The sequence below is a fragment of the Lactuca serriola genome, chromosome 1 (genome assembly GCF_051521515.1).
Source record: "Lactuca serriola cultivar US96UC23 chromosome 1, Lser_US96UC23_V15, whole genome shotgun sequence".
NCBI classification, from domain to species: domain Eukaryota; kingdom Viridiplantae; phylum Streptophyta; class Magnoliopsida; order Asterales; family Asteraceae; genus Lactuca; species Lactuca serriola.
Window position 1 is genome coordinate 120396003 of NC_136408.1, and position 24076 is coordinate 120420078.

A 24076-nucleotide genomic window follows, 5' to 3' on the forward strand; every position below is an offset into this window, starting at 1 on the left:
TTAATGAGAGTTACAAGTTGAAAGATATGTCTAAAACACTGCAAAGGGATCCATTAGCCAATTTATATTTTAGCAAGTCTTTTTCTATTTTGCTCCAACTCATCAATTTAGCTCCATTTTAGCATGTTTTCGTTCCATTTCATCAACACGGACTTTTTACCTACAAAATATATCTAAAGTAAGTATCTTTTGTCCAATTTTAATCAAGTATCCTTAAAATACGTATAATTTAGGACGTATCAACTTTGATTTTCATATTTAAGTTTAAGTTTTGATTCTAAGTTGATTTTAGATTTGATTTGAAGGTTTGATTTTAAATTTGATTTTCAGGTTTCATTTTGGTTGAGTTATTTTAAATATGATTATCATTTGGATTTGATATTGGTGGTTAGTGGTGGTGGTTGTTGGAGGTGGAAAAGGGTATCACTGGTTAGTGTTGGTGGTTATCGGAGGTGGACGGGGGGTTGCCAACAAACAGGGGTGTGACCGTGAGTGTTGGTTTCCGGAGGTTAAAGGTATCGTCGACAGAAAGTGGTGCCACTTATCGAATCTTTAAAGAATAGTAGGGTTTGTGTAAGCTTATTAAATCCAATGCAAGAAATAAACACATGGATTTGGATATTGTGGGTGGTAATATTGGTGGGTGGCGAAAATCAGTGATTTTGGTCAGAGGCGATGATCGGTGATACTGATACCGGAGATGGTGGTATGGGCTAATCTCATAAAACTCTAAAACAAATAATGAATAATGTTGGCTCAGTTTTATTTGAATTAATTATAAATAATAAATTTGTAAGTAAATAAAAAACAACCTTTGGAAGTATAGTCATTCCATGTTAATAGGGACTTAACATAAAAAAAAAAAACAAAAAAAAAACAAACTGCAAAGATGGTCCGAGTTTTAAAAAAAAAGTTAGGGATCAACCGCGCAAATTACCCCAAACCAGAGGGACCATTCGTGTAATATACTTTTTTAGACAAAACTAGAAAAATGGTGCATGTAGTTTGTTGAAAATTATCACTATGGTTCAATAAGTTTTGGACTAGCACCACCGATCCAAAACTTTGATTTTGTTGCGAGTTTGGTCCAAAATATTTTGAAAATATCTAAAATTAAGGAATTGCCCTTGGTATTTTCTTTTTCTATTTTTTTATTAATTTTATATTTTCTGATTAAAAATTAAACAAAAAGTAGAAATATATAACCCTACCCTACCCACATGCCTTTTGTATCACACACAAACACCATATCTCTCTTCATTCCGTCAAAGAGAACTACCACCGCCAGCCAGAGCACCACCTCTGATGTTAGAACCCTAACATTATACATCTAACACAACAACCACCACCACTAAAAAGCTCTCACACCCTCTTTATCTATCTTTTATATCATAAGACTTCCCTCATCAACGCCACAACCACCTGTCAACAAAACAACAATCACCACCTCCTAACGCAACAACTACAACCGGTGAATGGCACCATTGGTCAACACGTTCATTTGTAAACAATGATGCCATCATAGATCCGATAGTAACGTTGTTTTTTCTTCTCTCTCTTTATCTCTCTCTCTCTCTCACACACACACTCACTCTCACTCTCTTACAAATCTCTGTTTGTGAATGTGTGAAGTGAGAACGACGATGATATCCTTCTTCTCTTGCTCATATGATCTCCTTCTTCTCCTACTCAGACGATCTCCTTCCCCTCAATTTTCGTCACCGTATCTGTTCGTACCAGCGAGAAGAGTTGGCTAGGGTCGTTCGTCACCGGTTCTAAGTTTCCTCCGTCTGTGGCTCGAGTTTATTCCACCTTTGTCTGTGGTGAAGTGAAAATGACAATGAAGGGGTGAAGCAAGACGACACCGACATTTGTATAAATCCTCCAGTGTCATCGCCACTTCTAAAAACCCTAAAAAACCCTTGTTTCGATTTTGGGTCACCACTACCACCGATCTAACCACCACTACCAGAACAAGACGAACAATATGGACAGATCTAAACCTATTTGCTCCGATGATTGGTTCCTTGTTGTTAGAAACCTAAGTCACCGGAATGTTGCCTCTGTAAACCTCCGTCGATCTTCGTCTTCGAAAACCATTCCCCATATCCTTAAAACGTAATGTCGCATTTTCACAACCAAAAATTTTTAATTTATTAAACTAAAACTTCATAATTATAAATCCATTATTAAGAAAATTGTTTATTCCAAAATACATTTATTAAAATTCACAATATAAGAAATGTGGAATCCTCAATGTTGTTGATGAGTGTGTATATTGCCGCCTTTGCCTTCCCACGGTCACCGATCAAACCTGAAAAACATAAACAACTGGGTAAGTACAAAGCTTAGTAAGTTCCCCCAAAATACCCCATACGAAAAACATACAATCATGCATAACGGTCCACAATCATCGGATTGGAATGCCTAGGCCCAATCAATCCTCGGACTGGAATGTCAACATGTAACGGGTCCAATCAGCCATCGGGTTGGAAGACCCAGGCCCAACGTACACGGCCTGTTCTCACTCCTCCATTATGCACTTTATCCATTAAGGCCTTTTGTACAGAGCTCAGATCTAGACTCAAAACATCGACTTAAGTCATAAAATTTCCACTTTTATGACTTTCCATGGCTAGAAAATGTCCCAAAGCTAAAACCTTAACTTATTAATCCATTAAGACATCATAACGCTTGCATGGAAGGGTTAGAAGGACCAATATCACGTTTTTATGGTTCCTAATAGTTCCATGATGGATAAAGTTTCCAACTTTATGCATTAGGATGGTCCAAACAATCAATATTTTGTCTTTAAATCTCAAATGGACCAAAAGTGCATCTTTCTCAACTTAATCCATTAAGCCCAAGTCTCCAACCTTCATATATGAATCAATATGATGATTAGATGGATAAAGTTTCCAACTTTATCCATAACAAGGTCACAAACTTTCAAGATCTAAACTTTATGCTCTAAATTGGCCAAAAGCTCATAATACTCAAAACTAGCTAGATCTAACAAATGCATCATAAAGATTCAAGCTTTATACCTCCAGAGGAAAGTTCAAGGTGAACAAGGTCTGGATATACAAACTCCAGTGCAACCAACACTTCTCAAATGAGCTCTTTCTTCTCCAATATGCACCATGAACACTCCAAAGCACTCAAAACACCTTTTTTTGCTCACAAGGATCAAACTAGGGTTAGGTTTTCAAGGGAGGATGTTGGAGAGGTAGAGGCTGATAATGGAAAGGGTTTGAGGAAGTTAAGGAGTTGAAGTAGGGCTCAAAACCCCAAAAGTTTAGGTTCTGATTGCATATGCCCAGCGTACTCCTGGTATACCCAGTGTACCAGGTTAAATGTGTGCGATCATCCATGCCTAGTACACCCAGCGTACACCCTGTACGCCCAACGTACTAGACTAAACTTAAAACATTCCTAACTTCTAACGGTCATAACTTCTTCATTCCAACTCCGTTTTCGACGATCTCTATATCCGCAGAAAGGTATTGAAGAGTCCCACATTATTATTTAGATATCCTGAACTAAAAACTTCTCGAACAAAAATCCATATTTCATGCAAGCAATTGGCCTGTGACTTTCCCCTTTCTACCATTCGTCCCAAAACACAATTCAAATGTTAAGATCTTGCAACCATTATTTCCTCCTTCCAAAAGGTCTAAACATTACCTCCTTAACACCCAAAGAATTTATACAGTCGACTTCCAGCCCACGGCCCTAAAATATGAAATGACTAAAAACATGATCTTACATAAAACCTTCTGGTTGTCAGACCCTTTTGGTTTGCTGTCAGAAAACATCTTCGTTGATGGAAATCCTCTCATTGATGGAAACCTTGGTCACCGGAAGAATGACCAGAATCAGATGGTGGCGGTGTTTCTTTTTTAAGAATGGGAGAGAGAAAGAGAGGGGGTGGGGGTGATAATACATAACCGTTTTTTTACCTTTTTAGATATTGTAATATAGAAAAAGTAGAAAATGAAAATATAAAGGGAAAATTTGTCATTTAAAAAAATTCAAGATAAATTTGGGCGAATTTCGCAACAAAATCGCTACCCACTCCCGTGAATCGACTACCCACTCCCGCGAATCGACGATCTATTTGACCAACTCCAACGAGCTAGTTACTTTTCTAAGATAGATCTATAGTCTGGATACCATCAACTCAAAGTCCGGGAAGAGGATATTCCTAAAACCGCTTTCCGAACTCGTTACGGGCATTATGAATTCGTCGTAATGCCCTTCGGTCTAACAAATGCCCCTGCCGCATTTATGGATCTGATGAACCGAATCTGTCGACCATTCCTTGACAATTTTGTTATCGTCTTCATTGACGACATCCTACTCTATTCCCGAAGCAAAGAAGAGCATGGCCAACATCTCCGACAAATCCTAGAAACCCTGCGAACGGAAAAGCTATACGCAAAACTCTCTAAGTGTGAGTTTTGGCTCCGTAGTGTGAACTTCTTAGGTCATGTTGTTAGTCAGGAAGGAATTCATGTGGATCCTTCCAAGGTCAAATCCGTCGAAGGATGGGCAATCCCGACAACGCCCATAGAAATTCGACAATTCTTAGGCCTAGTAGGCTACTACAGGAGGTTCATTCAAAACTTCTCTAAGATCGCCAAGCCACTTACCTCACTTACAAAAAAAGGCGTACCATTCAAATGGACGGACAAACAAGAGATTGCATTTCGAACCTTAAAGCAAGCCCTCTGTAGCGCCCTGGTACTATCTCTACCGGAAGGAACGGAAGATTTCGTAGTCTACTGTGACGCATCAAATTAGGGCTTAGGTTGCGTTCTCATGCAGCGTGGAAGGGTGATAGCTTACGCATCCCGCCAATTGAAGACGCACGAAGTGAATTATACAACCCATGATCTGGAATTAGGAGCAGTGGTCTTTGCTCTGAAGATTTGGAGACATTACCTTTATGGTACAAAGTGCACCATCTTCACAGACCACAAAAGTCTTCAACACATCTTGAACCAGAAGGAGTTGAACATGAGGCAACGAAGATGGGTTGAATTATTAAACGATTACGAGTGTGAAATCAAGTACCACCCAGGCAAGGCCAACGTGGTAGCTGATGCATTGAGCCGGAAGGAGTACTCTAATCGTCGTACGAAAACTCTCTCAATAACCATTCAATCTCACCTAACCACTCAAATTGGGGTAGCCCAGTCAGAGGCCATGAAGACAGAAAATAGAGCAAGCGAAGCATTACGCGGAATGGAGAAGAACCTAGAGGCAAAGGAGAATGGAGTATACTCTTTCATGAACCGTATTTGGGTCCCTAAACTTGGAGGATTTAGGGAGATAGTCATGAAGGAAGCTCACAAGACGCGATACTTCATCCATCCCGGCTCGGACAAGATGTATTTGGATATTAAACAACACTATTGGTGGCCTAACATGAAGGCGGAAATCGCCACCTATGTTAGTAAGTGCCTTACTTGTGCCAAGGTAAAGGTGGAGTACCAGAAGCCCTCAGGGTTATTGCAGCAACCAGTAATCCCTGAGTGGAAATGGGAACGGATTTCTATGGATTTCGTGGCCAAGCTACCTAAGACGTCGGATGGACTAGACACCATATGGGTAATAGTCGACCGACTGACGAAATCTGCCCATTTCCTACCAATAAAAGAATCCTACAAGATGGAGAGATTGACACGTTTATCCATTCGCGAAATCGTGAGACTCCACGGACTGCCAGTGTCTATTATCTCGGATAGAGACAGTAGGTTCACTTCACGTTTTTGGCAATCACTCCAGAATGCACTGGGAACTCATCTCGACATGAGCACTGCTTATCATCCACAAACGGATGGTCAAAGTGAACGAACCATTCAAACGCTCGAAGACATGCATCGCGCATGTGTGATAGACTTTGGGAAGTCTTGGGATACCCATTTACCTTTAGTCGAATTCTCGTATAACAACAGTTATCATTCGAGCATTAAGGTCGCTCCTTTCGAAGCACTATACGGGCGTAAGTGTAGATCACCGTTATGTTGGGCTAAAGTAGGTGACACCCAGCTAGCAAGAGCACTCACATCGGACAAGGGGATAACGGGACTGGAGATCATTCATGAAACCATGGAAAAGATCATTCAAATCAGAGCTCGATTACAAGCATCGCACGACCGACAAAAGAGCTACGCCGATAAACGGCGAAAGCCCTTAGAATTTCAGGTCGGGGATCGAGTACTGTTAAAAGTATCACCTTGGAAAGGAGTTATTCGTTTTAGGAAGCGGGGAAAATTGAACCCACGGTACATTGGACCTTTCGAAATCGTCGCTCGAATAGGTCCAGTGGCATACAAACTGCAACTACCCGCAGAGCTAAACAGTGTACACCCCGTGTTCCATGTCTCTAATCTAAAGAAGTGCCTATCAGATGAAACACTCGTCATTCCCCTTGATGAGATCGAAATCAATGAGAATCTCCTGTTCGTTGAAGAGCTGATTGAAATCATGGACAGGGAGATGAAGCGTACTAAGCAAAGTCGCATCCCGATCGTGAAAGTACGATGGGAACGCGAAGATCAAATGAAGCTAAAGTACCCTCACCTATTCTAGCATTCTCAAATCTAGCTTTCAAACAGAATTTCGGGACGAAATTCTCTCTAACGGGGGGATGATGTCACAACTAGAAATTTTGTGCCTTGTAATCACAACACTCAAGTAAAATGTTGAATCAAAAACTTAAGAGCATGTAAGATGCTTACTTCATGGCAACAAAAATTTCAATCAAGTACACCATACAAGCATTTCAAATAGTCAACAAGTAATTGGAAACCCTAGAAGTTCTTGTTTAGGTCCATTTTGGACTAGGACTTCCTCATTGGGCCCAATGGGCCAATAAACTTCCAATTTGACTATCTTGGGCTTAGAACCTTTAAATGGGCTCTAATTGGACCCACTTTCATTTATTTCAACATTTTGGGCCATATTGGGCCTAAAATGAACTAAATTAAATATTATGAACTATTATGGACCATAATTAACCAAATCTAGCCTAATGAAGCATAAAAATCACACATATATTTTATAAGGCCAACAATCATTCAACATAACTCTAATATGGGTTTAGGGGCAAAAAGCCCAAAAATCCTCTCTTTCCCTTCTCCATTCTCGACCCAAGGCAAACCCAAGAAGAAGGGTTAACTTATGCTAGCCACCTCATTGTTATATTGTGGGCATCTAGGCTATTATTCATCATGCATCCAAGCCTTACTCACATTCCCATGCACTCTCTCTTCCCTTCTTGTTTTGGCCGAGAGCACACACACATACACACCTCACAAAAACACTCTCTAAATTACTCAAGAATCATCCACTCTCTCCATCCAAGATCTCAAAAATTTGGCTAAAAGTTTAAGGATCTTCATAAAGTGATTCATCATCTAAGGTAAGTTAATGGCTAACTTATGATCTAACTCCCTTCACTTCATAAAAATCTCTTCTAAATTCATTCAATCTTGTGATCTTGCACCTTAGAAGCTCCTAAACTCGAGATCTTCAAGGAAAGGTTGCTAGGGCCGAAAATCACCTCATTTTCTTCCATCTCTTCTCCAAAACCGAAACCACACCCAAAGGTGAGCTTCATACCCCCTATTTTTCGGTTTTATAAGTTTTGTGGGGGGAGAGTACAAGCAAATGTGTAGATCTATGTGTATATGTATGCCTTGTGTGATTTCTATGTTTATATTTGTGTTTTTGTGTGAATATGATGTTAGATCTAGTCAAAAAGTCCTTAAAACCGAGATTTACATTAGGTTATATGATACTAGCATAAATTATATTACTACATCCAAATCATTTCTAGAAAAATAACCAAATTGGTTAATATGAACTTCTTTGGGCTAAAAACTCATTTTTGGACTCAAAATGTTAAAAATATAAAGTTAAACGGCCCAAAATGACAAGATACAAATTCTGATGGTTGAAATGTGTCAAAACAGTTTCAATAATGTATTTTCTGGAAATATATTCTTTTGAGGGATTAAAATGTAAAATTTTAAGCATAATGGGCCAAAAATGAAATTTTCGGCCCAATAAAGCCCAATATGCGAGATTTTCAAATTTGAAGGGCTGAAACTGTACTTTTCTGTAAAATAGGGGACTACTAGTGCTCCAAGTCCATTTCAAGGGTTAAAAATACTTTTCATATTTAAAAAGGACCAAAGATGCAAAAAATTTCTATTTTGGGCCAAAAGTGTAAAAATTGCGAAAAATGAGGTTTTAGCCGAGAAAATTACATTTTGAGGGACTAAAACTGTTTTCAAATAAATATGAGCTGAAAAATACCATTTTCAACAAGTTTTGATACTAAAATGTCAAGAAAAATGGTTTAAGGACTAAATCGGAAATTCTTTTATTCAAAAGGGTTAAAAGTGTAAACTTATCTAAGAAAGGGGCTGCAAACAGAAAAACTCCAAAGTTTTAAACAATAAATCCATTGAGATAAAATACTGGTACCGCGACTACCGACAAAACTTAATACACCATCAACACCAAAATCGTTGCCAAGCGAATTGATTCGGTCTCGAATCAATAACGAATCTGAAACTACTAACACGACGATATTCAATACACACGCGGAAATTCCGGGAAGTCAACACATACGTGGGAATACACAGACGTCGATACACCATCTTTGGGCCCAAAAGTGTCAAATCTTGCTTGTTGGGCCTAGCTAGCCCAATGACCTGATCTTTAGGCCCGAAGACAACTTACTTACATGTTGTTGGGTCTTACATAACCTAACTCCATGTAAAAGGACTTTCAATGGCTTTTGTGCTATTGGGCCCCAAGGGTCCTTTGGTACTGCTAGTAAAGTCGAGAATTCACAAAATGCGGGTCGGGCCAAAGGCCCTTCGCATTCACTATAGCCTTGAACGACTAATGGAATTATTGAGGTCTTCGTGCCCTCTTTTCTCCTCGGTTGTGGGGCTACGAGAAGTCAGGGTGGTTGGATTAAGTGAATAGTACGGACGACGCCTAAGGGATCATTAGTATAGTTGTAAACTAGTTGTTTTTATTAACGCGTGTTTATAACAATTCACAATGCACATTTTAATTCAATGTCACCTGGAATCATTGACTTCACATGCCGCAATGGTACAACAACTATACGGAAAGCGTAATTCAAAGTATTAGGAAAACATCGGGTTTTCCTAGGGTTTTTCAATACATACAACTACGAGATGCATACCAAGTATAACAAATTCTTTTTTACATTTATAGAAACAAACTAGCATACTTACGGATCTTCACACTTTTTTTACGATACTCTTTTCCGAAAATATCGGATTTTCTGGTGGTTTTCAAAACAATACAAAACATTATTTTTCAAACACTGCTTATGACTCACCAACATTTCATATGTTGACGTTTTCAAAATACTTGTATTCTCAGGTAACAGGTAAACCGAGGGAAAAAATGCACTCAGTGATGTCTTGTTGTTTGTTTAACTATTATCGAACAATTTACTTTTGAGAATGTAATGTTTAAAACAATGTACTAAATGTTAACACCACCAGTTGTACTATCTCAATGCATGGTGATGAATGATGTTATGTTTCATGTATATTCAATGTAATGGTATTCAATTGAGTCACAACAGCCCTCGAACGTTTCCGCCGTCTGGTTCGGGGGTGTGACAGGTTGGTATCAGAGCTTTGTTTATAGTGAACTAGCATATCTAGCCACACATTGATATGCAACTATAAACCAAAAGAGGGACTAACACAACTCTGAACAAAACAAGTAAATAAAACACCCTTTCTTGCATTAGGAATAAGAACATAACGCCGAACCAAACAAGATAATGCTAGTATCCCGGTTAATTCAGGAATGTTCTTAGTGGTATCAAAGAGTGGATGTAGCCTGATCAACTACATTCCCTCCAAGGTATAACTAATACATGTCCTGATGAGATCGTGATATCTAGGGAACCTAAAACTATACCCCTTTAGCACCAAAAAGAGAACGTCTGTTTAGTTTATGCAATAGTGGTAGAGCCATAGGAGAATGATAGCTTATTCGTATACCTTCTCCCAGTCTTCATGGAGGAAGAGCATCAGGGCATTCAGTTTCACCAAGCCCTAGTGGCACACGGGATACTTGAAAATGAACCATAAGGGAATCAAGAGGGATCCCACGACGTCGAACCTGACGAGTACATGGACACCGACTACGAGTTCGAGGAGACCGGTGATGACATGGAGGAAGAACAAGCCCTAGACAAGGATCACGCCGCATCCCCTGTTAGCGAGGTGCAGCAGGACCATCCCACCCCACGAGTGAATCCCGCAAGGGAGAATCGCTCCCCAGAAGCCGAGATTGCCGCCCTGCAGCAACAACTGTTCGCCATGGAAGCACGTGCAGTGCAAGCAGAGCATGAGAGGGATGAGGTCATTGGAGACATGACTGAGATGGCTCAGTTGTTGGCCCAACACTTCGGCATATGATTCCGCCGCTATATCAGGGTACAGCTCATTGCAGTTAGGGATAGACTTATCTTACTAGGTCATTAGGAACCATGTTATGTACTTCGACTCTATGTTTAAGTGACTACACTACTCATAGAGTCGTTATGCTGTCGAACTAGTGTCACTCATGTATGCTCTCACGAGCAAAATTTTCATGTATTAAATGCGGATAATATTAGTGAACTTTTGCGTGTTTTATTGTGACATTACAAACTGTTATGTGTTAAGAATCTATGATTGTATGCTAAACGGTAGAAGTGTTTAAGTTCGTACCATGTACCTAGTCAGTAGGATCACAACCTCATAGAAACCACGTACACTCAACATCTCTCCATTTCATGACAGAAAGATGCCTCACCGACCTACTTGCGGAAACCCTGGACCAACCCCACCCGAAGTTGACTCAGCCGCATTCCAGGCAGTTGTATCTGTTGCGGTCACTACTGCAATGGCACAAATTCATCTAGGGAACAATGGAGGAGCCAACGGGCAAGGGGTCGGGAGTTCAAACAACGGAATGAATCAAGGACCCACCAAAACATGTACCTACAAGGACTTCACAAACACCAAACCACGAACTTTTAACGGCACTGGAGGAGTGATCGCTTTGAAGCGATGGATCGAGAAGATGGAATCGGTATTCGAGATATGCGACTGTCCTGGGGGAATGAAGGTGAAGTTCGCAACATGCACTTTTGTTGATCAAGTACTCACCTGGTGGAACGGATACGTGGAAGCCATGACGCTCCCTGTAGCCAACTCCATGTCGTGGGCAGAAATGAAAGAAATGTTGATGGCTGAATACTGCCCACGAGGTGAGATTCAGAAAATGGAACAAGAGCTGTGGAACCTCACTGTGCGGAATGCGGACATCGATGCCTACATAACAAGATTTAGTGAACTATCTCGGTTATGCCCGGGTATGATCACTTCAGAAGGAAAGAAGATCGAGCGATTCATCTAGGGACTAACCTATCCGATCCAAGGAAACGTGATAGCTGCAAATCCCGAAACTTTTGACAGTGCTAAGAGATTGGCAAAGAAGTTGTATGATCATAACAACAAAAAGGGTGACAAGTCAGTGGAGACTGAGGCCAGGAAGGAAGGTGATAACAAGAAGGGGAAGAACAGCAAAAGAAAGGGGCATCAAGGCTCCGAGGCATCAAAGAAGCAACGAACAGTGACGGTTAATGCTGCCACCGCACAAGTTACAGCTACACCACATGCTCCAACCTCAGCTGTTCCAAATGCTCCTAGACCTTCTTCCGGTAATCTTCCCAAATGTCACAAATGTGGATTCCATCACAATGGAGAATGCAAGGAGGTACATCGCACCAATTGCAATCGGAAAGGACACACTGCAAGGTACTGCAGGGCCTACCCTCCTCAGAACCAACAACAGGGAAGCAACATCAACAGCAACCGCAACAACAACAACATAAATGTTGTCGGCAACAGCGCCGGGCCTAGCCACATCTGCTATGGGTGTGGAAGGACTGGGCATTTTCGTCGCAATTGCCCTAACAACAACAATCCCGGAAATGGAGGAACGAGAAGAGTGCTGGCCATGGGACAGGGAGAGGCAATTCAGGATCCCACTGTGGTTACTGGTATGTTTCTCCTAAACCACACTTATGCATGCATCTTATTTGATACCGGAGCTGAGCGAAGCTTTGTAAGCAATAAGTTTAAACACTACCTAGAACAACGACCCCAGAAGCTCAATGAAACCTTTACGGTGGAAATGGCCAATGGGAAAACCGAATCCACGGGGGAAATCTACATCGGATGCACCCTAACCCTGAACCAACACGTCTTCTGAATAGACTTAATGCCTGTATCTATTAGGAGTTTCGATGTGATTATCGGTATGGACTGGTTAAGCCTCTACCATGCTGAAATTATGTGTCACGAGAAGGCCGTTCGTCTCTGCCTTCCCAATCACGAAACCCTACTTATTTACGGAGACAAACCCGGAACGAACCTTCGCCTCATCTCGTGCATCCAGGCACAAAAGCATCTGCGAAAGAAAGACCTGGCATTTCTGGCTCACATAGTGGATAAAACCAAAGAAGAGACTAACATTCAAGATATTCCAGTAGCACGTGAATTTCCAGACGTATTTCCTAATGATCTTCTGGGAGTACCCCCAGAGAGACAAGTTGAGTTCCGAATCGACCTCGTTCCAGGAGCAACCCCTCTCGCCAAATCGCCCTACCGGCTAGCTCCTGCTGAAATGCAAGAATTGTCCAGTCAACTCAGCGAACTTCTGGACAAGGGATTCATCCGACCTAGTTACTCGCCATAGGGAGCTCCAGTCCTATTTGTCAAAAAGAAGGACGGATCTTTTAGGATGTGCATCGATTACAGAGACTTAAATAAACTCACTGTCAAAAATCGCTACCCACTCCCGCGAATCGACGATCTATTTGACCAGCTCCAAGGAGCTAGTTACTTTTCTAAGATAGATCTACGGTCTGGATACCATCAACTCAAAGTACGGGAAGAGGATATTCCTAAAACCGCTTTCCGAACTCGTTACGGACATTATGAATTCGTCGTAATGCCCTTCGGTCTAACAAATGCCCCTGCCGCATTTATGGATCTGATGAACCGAATCTGTCGACCATTCCTCGACAATTTTGTTATCGTCTTCATTGACGACATCCTAGTCTATTCCCGAAGCAAAGAAGAGCATGGCCAACATCTCCGACAAATCCTAGAAACCCTGCGAACGGAAAAGCTATATGCAAAACTCTCTAAGTGTGAGTTTTGGCTCCGTAGTGTGAACTTCTTAGGTCATGTTGTTAGTCAGGAAGGAATTCATGTGGATCCTTCCAAGGTCAAAGCCGTCGAAGGATGGGCAATCCCGACAACGCCCATAGAAATTCGACAATTCTTAGTCCTAGCAGGCTACTACAGGAGGTTCATTCAAAACTTCTCTAAGATCGCCAAGCCACTTACCTCACTTACAAAAAAAGGCGTACCATTCAAATGGACGGACAAACAAGAGATTGCGTTTCGAATCTTAAAGCAAGCCCTCTGTAGCGCCCCGGTACTATCTCTACCGGAAGGAACGGAAGATTTCGTAGTCTACTGTGACGCATCAAATCAGGGCTTAGGTTGCGTTCTCATGCAGCGTGGAAGGGTAATAGCTTACGCATCCCGCCAATTAAAGACGCACGAAGTGAATTATACAACCCATGATCTGGAATTAGGAGCAGTGGTCTTTGCTCTGAAGATTTGGAGACATTACCTTTATGGTACAAAGTGCACCATCTTCACAGACCACAAAAGTCTTCAGCACATCTTGAACCAGAAGGAGTTGAACATGAGGCAACGAAGATGGGTTGAATTATTAAACGATTACGAGTGTGAAATCAAGTACCACCCAGGCAAGGCCAACGTGGTAGCTGATGCATTGAGCCGGAATGAGTACTCTAATCGTCGTACGAAAACTCTCTCAATAACCATTCAATCTCACCTAACCACTCAAATTGGGGTAGCCCAGTCAGAGGCCATGAAGACGGAAAATAGAGCAAGCGAAGCATTACGCGGAATGGAGAAGAACCTAGAGGCAAAGGAGAATAGAGTATACTATTTCATGAACCGTATTTGGGTCCCTAAACTCGGAGGATTTAGGGAGATAGTCATGAAGGAAGCTCACAAGACGCGATACTTCATCCATCCCGGCTCGGACAAGATGTATTTGGATATTAAACAACACTATTGGTGGCCTAACATGAAGGCGGAAATCGCCACCTATGTTAGTAAGTGCCTTACTTGTGCCAAGGTAAAGGTGGAGTACCAGAAGCCCTAAGGGTTATTACAGCAACCAGTAATCCCTTTGTGGAAATGGGAAGGGTTTTCTATGGATTTCGTGGCCAAGCTACCTAAGACGTCGGATGGACTAGATACCATATGGGTAATAGTCGACCAACTGACGAAATCTGCCCATTTCCTACCAATAAAAGAATCCTACAAGATGGAGAGATTGACACGTTTATCCATTCGCGAAATCGTGAGACTCCATGGAGCACCAGTGTCTATTATCTCGGATAGAGACAGTAGGTTCACTTCATGTTTTTGGCAATCACTCCAGAAAGCATTGGGAACTCATCTCGACATGAGCACCGCTTATCATCCACAAACGGATGGTCAAAGTGAACGAACCATTCAAACGCTCGAAGACATGCTTCGCGCATGTGTGATAGACTTTGGGAAGTCTTGGGATACCTATTTACCTTTACTCGAATTCTCGTATAACAACAGTTATCATTCGAGCATTAAGGTCGCTCCTTTCGAAGAACTATACGAGCGTAAGTGTAGATCACCGTTATGTTGGGCTGAAGTAGGCGACACCCAGCTAGCAAGAGCACTCACGTCGGACAAGGCGCTAACGGGACTAGAGATCATTCGTGAAACCACGGAAAAGATCATTCAAATCAGAGCTCGATTACAAGCATCGCGCGACTGACAAAAGAGCTATGCCGATAAACGGCGAAAGCCCTTAGAATTTCAGGTCGGGGATCGAGTACTGTTAAAAGTCTCACCTTGGAAAGGAGTTATTCATTTTGGGAAGCGGGGAAAACTGAACCCACGATACATTGGACCTTTCGAAATCGTCGCTCGAATAGGTCCAGTGGCATACAAACTGCAACTACCCGCAGAGCTAAACAGTGTACACCCCGTGTTCCATGTCTCTAATCTAAAGAAGTGCCTATCAGATGAAACACTCGTCATTCCCCTTGACGAGATCTAAATCAACGAGAATCTCCTGTTCGTTGAAGAGCTGATTGAAATCATGGACAGGGAGGTGAAGCGTACTAAGCAAAGTCGCATCCCGATCGTGAAAGTACGGTGGAACGCAAAGCGTGGGCCAGAATTCACGTGGGAACGCGAAGATCAAATGAAGCAAAAGTACCCTCACCTATTCTAGCATTCTCAAATCTAGCTTTCAAACATAATTTCAGGACGAAATTCCCTCTAACGGGGGGATGATGTCACAACTAGAAATTTTGTGCCTTGTAATCACAACACTCAAGTAAAATGTTGAATCAAAAACTTAAGAGCATGTAAGATGCTTACTTCATGGCAACAAAATTTTCAATCAAGTACACCATACAAGCATTTCAAATAGTCAACAAGTAATTGGAAACCCTAGAAGTTCTTGTTTAGGTCTATTTTGGACTAGGACTTCCTCATTGGGCCCAATGGGCCAATAAACTTCCAATTTGACTATCTTGGGCTTAGAACCTTTAAATGGGCTCTAATTGGACCCACTTTCATTTATTTCAACATTTTGGGCCATATTGGGCCTAGAATGAAATAAATTAAATATTATGAACTATTATGGACCATAATTAACCTAATCTAGCCTAATGAAGCATAAAAATCACACTTATATTTTATAAGGCCAACAATCATTCAACCTAACTCTAATATGGGCTTAGGGGCAAAAAGCCCAAAAATCCTCTCTTTCCCTTCTCCATTCTCGGCCCAAGGCAAACCCAAGAATAAGGGTTGACTTATGCTTGCCACCTCCTTGTTATATTGTGGCTATCTAGGCTATTATTCATCATGCATCCAAGCCTTACTCACATTCCCATGCACTCTCTCTTCCCTTCTTGTTTCGGCCAAGAGCACACATACACACACACACCTCACAAAAACACTCTCTAAATTACTCAAGAATCATCCACTCTCTCCATCCAAGATCTCGAAAATTTGGCTAGAAGTTTAAGGATCTTCATAAAGTGATTCATCATCTAAGGTAAGTTAATGGCTAACTTAGGATCTAACTCCCTTCACTTCATAAAAATCTCTTCTAAATTCATTCAATCTTGTGATCTTGCACCTTAGAAGCTCCTAAACTCGAGATCTTCAAGGAAAGGTTGCTAGGGCCGAAAATCACCTCATTTTCTTCCATCTCTTCTCCAAAACCGAAACCACACCCAAAGGTGAGCTTCATACCCCCTATTTTTCGGTTTTATAAGTTTTGTGGGGGGAGAGTACAAGCAAATGTGTAGATCTATGTGTATATGTATGCCTTGTGTGATTTCTATGTTTATATTTGTGTTTTTGTGTGAATATGATGTTAGATCTAGTCAAAAAGTCCTTAAAACCGAGATTTACATTAGGTTATATGATACTAGCATAAATTATATTACTACATCCAAATCATTTCTAGAAAAATAACCAAATTGGTTAATATGAACTTCTTTGGGCTAAAAACTCATTTTTGGACTCAAAATGTTAAAAATATAAAGTTAAACGGCCCAAAATGACAAGATACAAATTCTGATGGTTGAAATGTGTCAAAACAGTTTCAATAATGTATTTTCTGGAAATATATTCTTTTGAGGGATTAAAATGTAAAATTTTAAGCATAATGGGCCAAAAATGAAATTTTCGGCCCAATAAAGCCCAATATGCGAGATTTTCAAATTTGAAGGGCTGAAACTGTACTTTTCTGTAAAACAGGGGATTACTAGTGCTCCAAGTCCATTTCAAGGGTTAAAAATACTTTTCATATTTAAAAAGGACCAATGATGCAAAAAATTTCTATTTTGGGCCAAAAGTGTAAAAATTGCGAAAAATGAGGTTTCAGCCGAGAAAATTACATTTTGAGGGACTAAAATTGTTTTCAAATAAATTTGAGCTGAAAAATACCATTTTCAACAAGTTTTGATACTAAAATGTCAAGAAAAATGGTTTAAGGACTAAATCGGAAATTCTTTTATTCAAAAGGGTTAAAAGTGTAAACTTATCAAAGAAAGGGGCTGCAAACAGAAAAACTCCAAAGTTTTAAGCAATAAATCCGTTGAGATAAAATACTGGTACCGCGACTACCGACAAAACTTAATACACCATCAACACCAAAATCATTGCCAAACGAATTGATTCGGTCTCGAATCAATAACGAATCCGAAACTACTAACACGACGATATTCAATACACACGCGGAAATTTCGGGAATTCAACACATACGTGGGAATACACAGACGTCGATACACCATCTTTGGGCCCAAAAGTGTCAAATCTTGCTTGTTGGGCCTAGCTAGCCCAATGTCCTAATCTTTAGGCCCGAAGACAACTTACTTACATGTTGTTGGGTCTTACATGACCTAACTCCGTGTAAAAGGACTTTCAATGGCTTTTGTGCTATTGGGCCCCAAGGGTCCTTTGGTACTGCTAGTAAAGTCGAGAATTCACAAAATGCGGGTCGGGCCAAGGGCCTTTCGCATTCACTATAGCCTTGAACCACTAATGGAATTATTGAGGTCTTCATGCCCTCTTTTTTCCTCGGTTGTGGGGCTACGAGAAGTCAGGGTGGTTGGATTAAGTGAATAGTACGGACGACGCCTAAGGGATCGTTAGTATAGTTGTAAACTAGTCATTTTTATTAACGCGTGTTTATAACAATTCACAATGCACATTTTAATTCAATGTCACTTGGAATCATTGACTTCACATGTCGCAATGGTACAACAACTATACGGAAAGCGTAATTCAAAGTATTAGGAAAACATCGGGTTTTCCTAGGGTTTTTCAATACATACAACTACGAGATGCATACCAAGTATAACAAATTCTTTTTTACATTTATAGAAACAAACAAGCATACTTACGGATCTTCACACTTTTTTTACGATACTCTTTTCAGAAAATATCGGATTTTCTGGTGGTTTTCAAAACAATACAAAACATTATTTTTCAAACACTGCTTATGAACTCACCAACATTTCATATGTTGACGTTTTTCAAAATACTTGTATTCTCAAGTAACAGGTAAACCGAGGGGAAAAATGCACTCAGTGATGTCTTGTTGTTTGTTTAACTATTATCGAACAATTTACTTTTGAGAATGTAATGTTTAAAACAATGTACTAAATGTAAACACTACCAGTTGTACTATCTCAATGCATGGTGATGAATGATGTTATGTTTCATGTATATTCAATGTAATGGTATTCAATTGAGTCACAACAGCCCTCGAACGTTTCCGCCGTCTGGTTCGGGGGTGTGACACCTCTGTCTAGAACAACAGCCAACAACTGCATATCTCACCGGAAACCATTGATATCATCGCTATCTGATCTTTCACCCTATTCTATCTCTCATGTGGTTTTCCCCCATTACATCTGTCATATATTTTGTTGTCAACGGAGCTAAGGTCTACAATCCCTAAACAACAGAACTGGTGGTCAAGTTAGAGTACCTTGTGACCATCATCGGCGCCTCCAAACTCGAATTTCAGTCCTCCATTTTCGAGTACTCTTCCGCATAACCCTTAGGTTCCAGTTTATGGGGAAATCGATCTACCCTTCATAACCAGTTGTGTTGTTATCTGAAAGAGATGATGATGATGAAGTGTGAAGATGGTAGACAGTCACATTGGTGTTGGATCTCGACTGATGAGATGGTGGAGCAAGGTTGATGATGGTGGTGCAATTGTAGGTTTTAGGGTTAAGGTGATGTGGGGAATACGGTAACTCAATAAGGGAGTGGGGGTTGGATTTTTATGCATAAACAAAGTTAGGGAGACGAACGTCGGTGGCGTAGAGGGGCGACGAATCTCATCAACCACCACCGCCACCATTGCTATGAAAAACCACCACTACTCATCTGGTTCTCCTTTCAAAATAAACCTACCACCAGAACCAATCATGTTCATCCAAACACCGATTAACCCACCTCCACTCCCTCCCTACTTCTCCATTCCTCCAATTTCGATTGATAATTTGATTTATAGAACCATTTTCGATTTTTGGATCTTGGTGTGATTTTGGTGGCTGTTAGTGGCGGTATAAGGGCGGTTTATGGAGGTTCCAGTGAAGGTGATATAGTAGGTGTAAAAGGAGAATGGTGGTGTTCCGGTGAAAAGGTTGGCGGTCCGACGGTGGTGGTGACCGGATGGTGGTTCCAAATATTAAAAAGAAATTAGGAGGGGTGGGGTGGGTAAGTGGGTTTTTTTTTGGTTTTTTAATTAAATAATAATAAACTAATTAAAAGAAATTTAAAAAATATATATTTAAGGGTATTTTCGTCATTTAAAGTAGGGTATGGACTAAACCACAAAAAAAAATGACAAGCATAAGGACCAAAAGCAAATGAGATATCCAAAATTGGACAACTAATGTACTATCAAACTTTTTTAAACCAAAGTCACATATTTTTGACAACCACACTAATCATTTTTGTAATTTTGTCTAGTTTTTTTATTTAAAAAAAATGTTATAATAAATACCTCAACAAAAGTACAATGCTATTTCTTCAATCCAACCCTATAGAATTCACCATTTGAACTTTCCACAAAGAAATCGCCATTAAATAACGGGTATTCAACCAAAAGCTTGAATCATACATAAACACAAAAAGCTTCTAAACCAAACTAAATGCATCATTTTCTTCCCCATTCTAGTGGTCAAATTAAAGTAGTAGCAAGTTATGTCATACATTTTGCTCAAAATAAAAATTAAAAGCTACCTTAATTAATTTCTCCTACATATCTTTCTCCATCTTCCATTAGTTTTAGTTAGAGCCACCTACACTTTCACATCTTTAGTCATTAGTCATTTGTTTTTGACCTAAACTACCAGATAACATCTGATTTACATCTCTCATGATACTGACAATATATGGTCCACAGGGTCCTGGAAGAATAACTTTTTTTAGCAAAATCTACTTCCGAACATGCTCAAGCAAAAAAGTATATAATTTCTTCCTCAAATTTTCCACCTTTTCGTCCCCAATAACCGAATCATCGAGCCATTGATTAACCCTTTTGAGTTGTCCCAAAAGACAAATTGCAACCCCCGACTCTTCTCCTTTCGTCAATTTAAACCCCTTGTTTAAAGAAACTTCCAAGTAATTCAAAAACCATTTCCTCGATGCCAAAAGTAGTTTTTCACCTAAGCTCGCCGTTTCATTTAATCGACTACTTCCATTTGACAATTCTACCCTTTCTTTTTTCACGGTAGGGCCAACACACCGTGTTCTAGAAGCAACCGGTTCGTTTGTTCTCGGGCTTTTCTTGTTTTCGGGTAACCGGTTTTCCACTTGAATTTTCTCGGTGTCAAGGACAATATGGTAATTTCGCTCGGTTTGTGGAATCTTTTGATTTTCTTCCATTGTGAACAAAGTAAACTTTGCAAGGTTAGTTTGTAAAGCTGCTTGTACCCACAATGAAGCTTGACTTTTTGATTTATGGAGAGTTGAGTTTGAGTCAATTAAGGCGTTGACCATGGCAGATGAGGTTTGAAGCTTCTGATAGAAGTTCAAGAATTGTTCGAGGGGATTTGTAGAGGTCTCAGCAAGTTCACATATTTCTGCAAATTCACTGAATAAAAAATAAAAATAAATAAATAACAAATTAATTGTTACGTAACGAATTAAACGAATGTTCATTCCTAGTGTCATTTTATACAATAAGAAAAATAACTAATCATATCAAATTTTTATATTTGCGAAACTTGTACCTCATGCATTGAAGGATGTTCTCTATGACCGAAGTTTCTTCTAACGCATTTACCGCATACGAAAATCCTAAATTCCTACGTCCAATAAGATCCTAAGAAATGTCACATTTCAAATAAATATTATTAGCACATCAAAATCACGAAAAAGAAATAAAATAAAAATCAATAATAAAATAAAAAAATTTAAACACCTTTCCGAGTTCACGGATTGTGGGTGAAACGGAATCCCATGAAACTTTTGAATCCGACGCCGTTTTAGCATTGATTGGGATTTTGGTGAGATGGATTGGTGTTGGAATGGAATCGAATGATGTTTTCAAGTCTTTTTTAATTGGTTTGTTTATTAATTTTTCGGAGACTATTATGTTTTTGTTTCTAAGAGGTGGTAGATTTAAATTTGGTGGTTTTAGAGGTAAATCCTTCACTGAAGAAGCTTTCTTACCCGAACGTACCTGAAAAAAAATATATATATTGTAGCTCGAAATGTAATTAATACATTTTAAATTATATGTTTTAAAAAAAGATGTGTGCATTTTGAATTTTGAATCAAATTAAGTAATTTTAAGGTAATTTTAAGGTCGGTAGGTAAGAAACCGTTAATATATAAAAGACCTTATATTTTGTTTATATTTTGTTTGTTTTTTCGGATTAAAACTTCGAACTTTATTTTTTGTAAAAAAGACAATGTATTTTTTTATTTTTTCGATCCGGCCCTTTAGTCATTTTTTTTCCCAAAAAAACTTGAAAAATGTGAGGGGTTTTTTGGAAAAAAAGTAAAAAAATTGAGGGTTTCTTCAAAACCAGTTTGAAGGTTGAGGGCTTTTTTCCAAATAAAAAAAAAAAAAAAAAAGACAAAGTTGAGGGTTTTTTTTTTTGGAAAATTTTGAAAAATACTTCAAGGAAAAAAAATAAAGTTAGAGGATTTAATCCGGAAAAATAGAAAATACAAGTTTTTTTAATAAGATTAACCTTACAATAGTAAAATGTATGGTCTTTAACTCTACTTGATAAATTATTAAATTCCATTTTTTTTATAAAAATAAAAGGTTAAATATAATAAAAACTCATTAAAAGTAAAATAATATAGAAAGATTATCGACTTATTTTTAGGAAATAAAAACCTAATTAAATTTAAATCATAATTGTTTTTTGAAAAATATTTGACATTAAAAGTTCAATAAACAAATATGGGTTATATTGTAATTTCATAGGATTTCACAGAAACCCCAAAATATAAAACCAAATAAATAAAAACAAAACCGAAAAAGCAAGTTCTTTACTTGATTATCATTTGTAAACTTATACAATGTCATTTTGCTAATGCATATTGTAAACTTGTAAGATTAAACAAATTTCCTTTTCATGCTTCCATGTGATTTTCTCTTTCTTTTCGTATTGCTTTACACATATCTAAAAATCAACAAACATAAGTTACAAAATTTAATGTTGCTGAAAAACATCTAAAAATAGATAAGAAAACCACATGAATCTCAACATCAAAGAGCAATAAAGTAAAGTAAACCAAGAAAAGTCGACATTAATGGCAATTTCAAGAAATTAAGGTTCACTGTTCAGAACTTTATTGCAATGGTCATTTTAAAGGCTAATGATATAGTCATTAATCCGAAGGCATCATGAAATGTACAAGTTGCAAAGCAGTGTCCTATACAATGTACAAGTATTTAATGCAGGATTTGAGTGTAATGATAATGGTGAAAGAAAGTTGAGATATACCGGAGTAGAACTGAGTGGAGACGAAGGCTCTGTGAATTTTGTACCCAACCCGCCATTAGAATCTGAACCAGACCGGCGGTGTTTACTCGCCGGCGCCGGACTCCGGTCCCAAGACTTCCTCGACGAGTAATCCAAACTCAACCTTCTCGTTTCCGGTTCATCACGAGTCTTCACATTTACCAATGAAAGCCTTCTGGATGAATTACTATTACTCTCCTTCACTTTTCCCTCTTTCTTCTTCTTAGAGAAATCAACCCGACTGTTACTCCGAATCACTAACGAATCACTCGAGATCAGGTCCTTCGGGTCGCCGACGCATGGACGCCGTTTAGGAACCGGTTTAAGGCCGCGAAGAACCGGAACAGGGGAGCCAAAATCGAGGCGAGTGACATGTATGAACTGACCTAGTTGGATCTTATCTCCCAGAATCAAATCAACATCAGCCTCCGCTACAGAAACGTAAGCTGAGTGAATGGAATCCGAGACTCTCAGATAAAACCCTTTGTTTTTCCTATCGAAATCGAAAACGTCATCCTTCGGAACAATCCCGATGACTTGGAGGAGAGGAGAGCGGTGGTCTCCGGCGACTTTGGCGGTTGGGTTGTCTAGGTTTTGGAGGAGCTTGGATAGAACCCCAGGTGTAAGAGACGCCATGAAAATGAGAGAATCGAGGACACCATGGCAAAATGGGAGAGAGATGGAGTGTGGATGTGGAAGAGAGATTTGTTATTATCTAGGGAAGAGAGCGAAGGGTGGGAAACGAATCTCAAAGTGACATCGACATTTGGGGCAGGTGTCGAATTGCGAGGCCGGCTGCGACAGCGGAGGGTGACAGGATTTTGCAGTGGGTTTTAAACAAATGAGAGAAGAGGAGGCTCAGGCATCCATGGCCATGGCCATGTGCAACATCAAAAGCTAATGACGACAAGAATGAACAGAAGATGATCCTTTTTACAAACTAGTAAAATCCAAAAATTACATCTGGACTCCTAACATAAAACAAACTAAAAGTATGATTAATAATATTGTTAATTTGTTAAATATAAAATGTAGGAATATATTTTTTGTTCTTTATGTTTTTTTGTTTGAACCGTGTAATATTTTATTGAAAAAGTTAACAACATGCAAAAGGAAAATTACACCAAATATGTCGATTGAAAGATATCGACAAAGAAATCACTTTCCACTTGTATTCTTAATCCATAAAAAGAATAGGAGGGCCATAAGGAAACATTATTGAATACCTTGTCATTCCTAATGTTTTATATGAACTAAAGACAAGCCACAAATAGACTATAGGCCAATTTGCGTTGCAATGGTGATTGAAAGCTTGGGTGCATAGTC

The 24076-nt window shown here is 39.4% G+C and overlaps 1 protein-coding gene across 1 annotated transcript; it reads right to left on the reverse strand.

Annotated features, from left to right (window-relative positions):
• Positions 1-19826: 19826 nt before the first annotated feature.
• On the reverse strand, positions 19827-23649 carry LOC145098038 (elongation factor 1-delta, putative (DUF936)). The gene is made up of 4 exons (XM_079035723.1): positions 22733-23649; positions 21190-21450; positions 20999-21090; positions 19827-20859 (listed from the first exon to the last, which is right to left on the reverse strand). The coding sequence occupies exons 1-4, from the start codon at positions 23384-23386 to the stop codon at positions 20202-20204; spliced, it is 1665 nt and encodes a 554-aa protein (XP_078891849.1). The 5' UTR covers positions 23387-23649; the 3' UTR covers positions 19827-20201.
• Between the last annotated feature and the right edge of the window lie 427 nt (positions 23650-24076).